Here is an 8,149-nt window from a genome sequence, read left to right as displayed (position 1 = left end):
TTCATTCTTTAGTTTAGGCATATAAAATTGTATGATAACATTTGTTGGTTGCAATATTAATTGATTTGATCATTTATTATTTTGATTCAATAAACTGTTATACTTTAAGGAGCAGTCGTCTGTGATTACTTGTGCATATGTATTTGATAAGACTGTATGTAGTAGCCTGTGCTCGAACTTAAAACCTTCACTGTCACTGAATGTATAGTCATACGCAGACTATTGACATTATGAGTGACTACTAATTATGAGACTTAGTTTTATCGTTTGGTTATTGGTCCCTGTTCGCAGGGTGGTGCCCCGTTTATATTAATAATCATTAATAATTGTTACATACATCAATAATTCTATTGATGTCAAGAATTCAGTTTCTTAAATGCTGATAACCCAAACACGCTCCTTTAGATCCCAACACATGTGACTACGTGGATCGATCATACATCCCTCAGGCTCAGGCCCTATGTGTGGATGTCTGAACTTCAGCTGGTGTTGGGACGTTTCTGGGGACATACTACTTCACTTGATGTTAGATATCAGAGTTTCAGGATAGACAGCTTATCAAGACGACAGCCTGAGGAGGAACTACCGGCTACAGAAGAACAGCTGCGTCCTGTTCAGACAGCGTGCACATTTATTCAAGTGTGGCCGTGTCATCAGAAGAAACACTCAACAAAGCATCTTTCATCCTTCAGCTGTCCAGCTCTCCTCTCTGGTGGAGTCAGTAGACACATGTAGGAAGACGCGTGTCTCATGTTTACTGGTTTGAACATCACTCTGATTGTATGTCATCTTCATGACACGCATCAATAATGTTCAGTGTCTGTTAACGGGAGCATCTACAGGTGAATAGGGTCAACACGTAAAGTAGATAATGAGACAACTATAGAGATGCTATGTTGAATATGCAGATGAGATCTTATTCAATGTGTACTTATTAGTGTACATAACAGAAATGTGAACATTGTCACAGAACGCCAAGTTCAACATCCTTCTTTCCTTCTGTGGATGTAGAGTCACAGCTTCTCAGAGTCTAATCAGGCGTCTGTGTCGCTCCATCAACAGAAGAACAATGACATGTTTTAGTAATAACATGTCTATAAATGAGTCTAATAAGAACAATCGGAGCCTGTCAGTGGCAACAAGCAGCATTCCTACTGGACGCTGCACAATAGACCTCGTAGCTCGCTTAGTGGCCGCTGTTCTGTTAGACAGGAAGATGCTGCCTTACGATGAATTTTAATATTAGCATCATTTACCACGACATATTTAGCCGTCATGGAATTATTATACACACCATTTCAAACTACGTGAACGTTTCCCTTCACGGTAGGAGCTGACTGACCGATACCAGCGAGGGATCAGGACTCACGGGGCTGAGGTGTACGAGGTCTGTTACAGCGCTCCGCCCCCAGCTCACTGCTGAGCACAAGCTGGATGCAGAAATGAAGCCAACCTGTTTTGGAGGTTCAAGAGTTTTCATCAAGGTTTCCCGACACGCCGGCAGCACTTTGTGATGTAGATGCAGCATCATCCGGAGGGCGTGTCTGTGGACGTTCTCTTTACTGGAACATATTCAGACACAAACAAAACCAATCAGGAGACACGGCGGAGACGTTTGAGTCAAACGTAACACCAACAATGTGGACGGGACCAGCTGCTGTGTGTGTGTGTGTGTGTGTGTGTGTCAGTCTATCGGCTCTGCTAGAATCAGCTCACCTGGAAAAAGAAGTAAGAAGGAAGCCATCGAAAACTACCGAACAAAAGTCCTCTGATCCGAACTCATCAGACAGCAGGGTGAGGTGTCCGGTCAGCAGGTGCAGGAAGATGTCACCAAAGGCCATGTCATTGTAGCTCTCCACTGGAACAGCAGACACACAGCTCTTATTCTGACGGGCCTGTCCTACAGCCTGCTGCTGACCCAGTGTTCTGAGCGAGACTCACCCAGGGCAGGCAGCAACCTCTGCAAGGCGTTCTTGTTCCTCAGCTTGGCGATGTGGAGGACGTAGTAGAGACCCATTTCACAGGCCACTCGGTTCTCCTGCAGGTACCTGAGGGACAGACACACCTCTTCGTCAGTCATCAGTCACGCTGCCGTTACACACCGAGCATGTTCACGTTACAGCTGTGAAGTCATCAGCACACAGGAGCCGTCTGTGCTCGGTTAGGATGCTTTTATATAGAACTTCAACCCGTCAACTCAGACAGATGAGTGACTTTGTTGGACTTGAGTAACAGCGGAATGAAAGTCATGTTGTTGCTTTTTGATATTTATAATATGAGACGATGGACTGGATTGTCCCAGTTGGGACGTGCTGCACACACGACACAGTGTCCTATCGTACAGCAGTAATGATAACACACAAACATGTACTGAAGCACGTCACAGGTCGCTCCTCCATCGACCTCTGACCCCACCATGGTGGAGGGGGCTGCAGGTCTTTACCTGCTGAAGGCATCCGGCAGGGTGGTGGGGTAAGACATCGAGCTCTTCTCCTCACCGGGGAGCTTGTTTTCGGCAGTGAAGGTGTGATCATCAACAACCACTGACATCATGGCAGGCAGGAAGCGGGTCACCACCTCCAAGTCCTGACAGCAGGCACACAGGAAGATCCATCTATGAGTCTCTGAAGCGCCGCAGCACACGCACGCCGCAGCTCAACACTCTACGTACCAAGCGAGGCTCTTTAAAGACCTGGCTGTCAATCATGTCCCACGCCCCTTGACCCAGCGACAGCATCCTCAGCAGCAGCATCAGGTCCGGACTGTCCTGTTCAGAAACAGACACAACAGAAGGACTTACACTGGGCTGCGTGAGGGAGCTCTGCAGTGAAAACACTCTCTGCCTCTCAGCATTCACAGTGGCTGTCACTTAAAGAACTAGTAATCCAGAAACATGCATATGAGAGAGGGAGGGACAGTGCCCATCAGGCTGGATTAAGCTAAAGGAAGACACGGGGGCGAGGCTGAAGAATACCAAAGTCCCCTTCAAGTGCCGACTACGCTTCTAGCTGCATCCCTGTCACCAGCCAGTCAGCAGAACATCATCACACCATCGGCATGGTTGTGCATCATGTGGCCTGTGGCCTCGTGCACAGCATGCTCACCCTGGGTAAAGCGTCCTGACTCAGCAGTTCTTGCAGGTTCCTCATGACACTCAGAACCAGGGTGTTGCATGCAAAGGGGTCACACAGGATCATGGACAGGTCCCTGGAACGCACAGAAAGATGAATTCAAGCATTGATGCGAGACGAACAGCTCTGTTTGCCACCCTTCCCCTCATCCATTACCCGAGGACTTGCTCTTGTCCTTTCTTCACTCCATCCAGGAAACCTTGCAGCTCTCTGGCTCGCTTGCCGTCCACAAACTTCTCACGGATGCAGGCGTCTAAACACCAAGTGAACTGTCACAGCACACAACAGAGACAGACCGCTAGAACACAGGGAACACAGGGTTTGGGGCTCCTCAGTGGTCTGATGGTGTCCTAAAGTGATCCTCACCTTGTGGCAGGGGTCCACAGAGCAGATCTCACTGATGTCCAGGTCGTGAAGAGACATCAGCAGCTCTGCTCTCAGCGTGCAGTAGTGGACATTTCGCGTTCGCAGGAAGAGCGTTCTTAAAAACTGCAGCACCATGTCGTACAGCTTCACGTTCTTTCCGATCATCTGCGTCAGCTTTAGGACCACCTGGAACATCAGCAAAGCTCAACAGCGCCGTCTCTTCACACAGAGGTTCATGTTTAAGAGACATCTCAGCGGATGACGGACTCACCTCGCCTTGGCGTCGCGCTTTGGGAGAGGGGCTGAAGAAGTTGTGCAGGATGGAGAGGTCGCTGCTGAACAGAGCGGCTTCCTTCTCCACAATGTACTGCTTTAGGAGAGGCGACACTTCATCCCCAAACAGAGCCTGGTTGTCCTGCCAGATCTGCCTCTTCACCTCCACCGCACACACCTTGTACAGCTCCTTGTCAGCAATCACCATCTTCAGTTTCTTCTCTGGCACCTGCAGGAGGAGCATGTGACGAAGCTGAAGGAGCAATTCTGCAAAGCCAATTTGAAGACTTTGGCTCAACAACTTGTTTTATAGCTAATAAACTTTAATACGGACATTCAAGGTTCCCAGAGGGTCCAAATATAGTCACTGTTCATGACAACATACATACGCCGTTAACATCGCCGATAGAATGATGTTCACATACATGTTCATGACAACATACAGATGGGTCACCAATCAATGTAGGCGTGTTGTTCCACGCCGGGCCTCGAGAACAGCTTCACGGACTAAAACTTTAGAGATTTTCCTTTATATTGAAATGAAGACGGTTACAAAATGTACAATAATCACGTTGAATAAATTACAGAAATACCGCATAAAAACTAATTTGCTCATCTTGAATTAACAATATGAATCATAGACCAATGAATGAATAAGTAGACTGAACTATATCCACATATAGAATAATGATATACATCGATTCATGTCTATCGACCTCCTAATAATAGGTGATGTTGATTACTAGTCCTTATGGCGCAGGTGAATGTTAACGACGTCGACAGAACTGCGTGGGCAGTCACATGACAGCGTTTGGCTAAAACCGGGAGTAGTAAGGCTCGTGCAACCAACGTTAACAAAGACCGACTGAGCAGTTAGGACCAGGCTTAGTGAAGACCAGTTGGTGCAACCTGCTCCAGGTTAGACCTGCATCCAGTCGGTCTGAATCATATATTCTAAACGTACTGTACTCTGACTGTAATACACGTTATTAATGCTACAATACACTGAGTCCGTGGCCCCTGCACTGCTGATTAAATGTCAATACTGCTCATTATATATATATATATATATATATGCATACATGCATACATGCATACATATTTGTTTGCTTTAACAGGAAAGCAATGGCCCTGAAGACACTTACCTTGGGTAGATGCTTCAGCACCTGCATGACCACTGGCTGAATGGACAGCATTTTGACAAGGGGAAAGCTCTTCTCCAGCAGCTCCTCAAGCTTCCCATATCTGTAGGAAAACAGAGCACAATAGCATCCAAGCTGGCTCCTTCTAAACAGGACTCAGAGTTCAGAGACACACCTGTCCTCGTCCTTGCCCTCTGCAATGGTGGCGACTCGCTCCATCAGCTTTTCCCGAAGCTCGTCAAAGACGGACTGGTGGAACTCCAGCCGAGGGGTTCCGTGTAGATCAAGGAAGGGAAGAGCAGACTGGAGGGTTGGCAGCAGGATGCCATTTTCCATCTGCAGCCATGTAACGCAGTAAGCCTCATCAGGGATTATTGTAACCGTGGCTGGTCAGAGCCAGCTGAATAAAGGTTTGCTTGCTTATGTGCAACGGCTGATATCAACTCGACAACACAACTTAAGACATTTGACACATCATGGAAATGGCTTTGAGTAATTTGGCATATAAAAGGGGAGCATATAGTCTTCTGACCACTCAAACTGCTTTACCATGTCATCATCCACCCATTCATACACTGATGACAGAGACTACCATGCAAGGTCTCATCAGAACTATCGAACGGTTCATACCCGGCAGGAACAGCCTGCGGACACATCGACTAGCGGAGCCGGGGATCGAACCGCCGATCCTTTGAGTGAAGGATCAGTGAAGGACCCTGCTCTCCCACGGATAGCAAATACAACAGTGATGGTGTCAATCAGTGGTAAAGGATCATGAAAGCACTTTTCGTAATTTATATACTCTTTGGTAACATGTCGAGCCATTGTATTTACTATCAGAAGCCTGTCCAGAGGCAGCGTTCTGTGGCTCAGTGGAGAGCAGGGCCGTCCTTCAATCAGAGGGTCGGCGGTTCGATCCCCGACTAGTCGCATGTCGATGTGTCCTTGAGCAAGACACTCAACCCCCAAAATTGCTCCCGTAGCTGTGCCTGCGGTGTGATAGAATCTGAATTGTAAGTCGCGGTGGCTAAAAGCGTCTGCTAAAGGACGGTAATGTAATGTTCACGTGGTGTCATATTAGCATATTTAATACGCAAAGAGGAAGAGAAGGCAACACCTAAAGACTTCTCCTACAGAAGGTTATTACAGTGTCTGATCTCCTGTGTTCACTCATGAGAGTGTGTGCACCTCTGCCTTTGGCTCGGTTGGTTATTGGTTAGTCAGGGTGGCTAAGCTAACAAAAGCCTTCATGTTGGGCTGATGGTCGCTCTAATATCAGTTTCAGAGTACATCAGCACACCACATCACCGTCATTTCTAAAGCCTTGCATGTATCCCAACAAGGGAAGAGAAGATAGATAGAAGACGCTGTGTTTCGCTACTTTGTCAATACAAAGATAATACACACTGATCGTGAAACGAACTCATTTGCATATGCATATGGCGGAAGTCCTGGTGTGCCGGTCTTGACGGTGGACTTCCGCTTTCAAGCGGAACCTGCCGTTAGGAAACGGTATGAACCAGGAGCGGCACAGCGCTCCAGGGATCGGTACACTGCTCTACATATGGAGTGAGGCTTGATTGAGAGGTTTAAACTGTGATTAGTTCAGCGGAACGTCCAACCTTCTGTTTGTGTTGTTAAGTGTGAAGAAGAGCTTTTCTCAAGTTAATTTCAGCTCGTTCCAGCCGGCTTTTATTGTGAAGCCCTTGACATTGCAACAGGAAGCAGTTCCTGTTTAAAACCAAGCTTCTACTTTCTTTGACCAATGACTTCTGATTTATTTTCTGTTGCTCGGAGGATCTCTCAGAGGAGCGTTTCGTTCTCCATCCACTAAACTAAAGAGGCTTTCTACAAGATAAAAGCATGAACGACTATTCCAAAATACAGAGTTACCATTAGTGCTCTCACACGTCTGACCGGTAACGTTATTCGAAGTGTAACGTCACGACACGACCACACAGCGTGGTCCCGGAGAACCGGGTACCGTTACCTGGAACTGGTCGATGGCTTTCAGCGGCTCCGTGCAGTTGGTGAGCGTCTCTTTCAGGTCCTCTCCGTTGGCGATGCCCAGCTCAGGCAGCCCCGCGAACATGCTGCTACGTGGGCCTTCAATATTCCACCGTGTGGATGTTTAGCCGAAGAGATCCCGCTTGCTACACAGCACTCAACACATCACGCTCTCTATGCAGTCAAAGGAAACTTCCGGTGTTGTAACTGTGTAAACAGTCCGTCAGAAACACCAGCGACGGATCTTCTTCTTTCTTCTTGTTTGAGGTTCACTGGCGGTTGGCAAACAAAGAATCGGTGCATTACCGCCACCTACTGGTCTGGCGTGTGGATCAGGGTGTCTGGTACTTGTATACAAATTAAAATAAACAAAACAAAACAACGGGCTCATGTTTTCTTAATAATATTAATGAATCTAAGATATTTAAATAGTACTTGATAACATTCACAGTTTGAGTTGTTTTGCAGCATAGCCATCCTCCTGAGACCCAGGAGAAAAAAACGTGTTTTAATTATTCATTTTTTAAATGAATTAAGTGTTTTTTTTTTTTTTTATGTAACTTTATTAAAAACATGTGCACTATAGTGTACAACAGGACTTCAGCTTTTACTCGTTTTCTATTTCACTGAACACATCATTCATTATTATGGAGAATAGTCATGGACTGACTATACTACCTTGAGGTGTTTTCAATACCAAAATTTCCAGAATAACTCTTTCCTACTCTGATTTCTATACATCTTTTGAATTAAAAATCCTTTATCCATCGATACATTCGACCCTTAATACCCAACTTGCAGAGTCTAATCAGTAACCCTTCTCTCCACATCACATCATATGCTTTATCTATGTCAAAGAAGTCAGACACAACACTGCCCTTGTTTACCTGTGCTTTCCCCATTTCATGTTCTAAACTTAACGCTGGATCTAATGGACTTCTCCCTTTCCTGAATCCACTCTGGAATTTGGATATATGTCCTTTACTTTCTACATAATATATTCATCTGTCATTTATCATTTCCTCCATTATTTTGCAGATATCTGATGTTAAAGCTATTGGTCTATCGTTCCTGGGTTCGTACAATCTTTACCGGGTTTGCGTATCAGGACTACAATGGCCTCCTTCCAGCTTTGAGGCAATTTCCCACCCTCTGAAACTTTATTATATAATATGCGTAATATATCCTTAGAAGATTCACTTAGAACGTTGCCTGGTGCCGACGTTTTGG

General features: G+C 46.0%; 1 protein-coding gene across 1 annotated transcript in view; it reads right to left on the bottom strand.

Annotated features, from left to right (window-relative positions):
* Window positions 1-7,100, bottom strand: part of nelfb (negative elongation factor complex member B) — a 9,282-nt gene extending 2,182 nt beyond the window's left edge. The window contains exons 1-12 of the mRNA XM_079269441.1: window positions 6,903-7,100; window positions 5,088-5,248; window positions 4,916-5,015; window positions 3,769-3,999; window positions 3,498-3,683; window positions 3,288-3,400; window positions 3,105-3,207; window positions 2,672-2,767; window positions 2,444-2,586; window positions 1,942-2,048; window positions 1,717-1,858; window positions 1,454-1,562 (exon numbers count right to left, since the gene is read on the bottom strand). Coding sequence (XP_079125567.1) covers window positions 1,454-1,562; window positions 1,717-1,858; window positions 1,942-2,048; window positions 2,444-2,586; window positions 2,672-2,767; window positions 3,105-3,207; window positions 3,288-3,400; window positions 3,498-3,683; window positions 3,769-3,999; window positions 4,916-5,015; window positions 5,088-5,248; window positions 6,903-7,004 — 1,593 coding nt within the window. The 5' untranslated portion in view covers window positions 7,005-7,100. The remainder of the gene's footprint in view (window positions 1-1,453; window positions 1,563-1,716; window positions 1,859-1,941; window positions 2,049-2,443; window positions 2,587-2,671; window positions 2,768-3,104; window positions 3,208-3,287; window positions 3,401-3,497; window positions 3,684-3,768; window positions 4,000-4,915; window positions 5,016-5,087; window positions 5,249-6,902) is intronic.
* Window positions 7,101-8,149: the final 1,049 nt, after the last annotated feature.

The sequence above is a fragment of the Melanostigma gelatinosum genome, assembly GCF_949748355.1.
Source record: "Melanostigma gelatinosum genome assembly, chromosome: 6".
NCBI classification, from domain to species: Eukaryota; Metazoa; Chordata; class Actinopteri; order Perciformes; family Zoarcidae; genus Melanostigma; species Melanostigma gelatinosum.
This window is presented reverse-complemented; position numbering and strand designations above follow the sequence as displayed.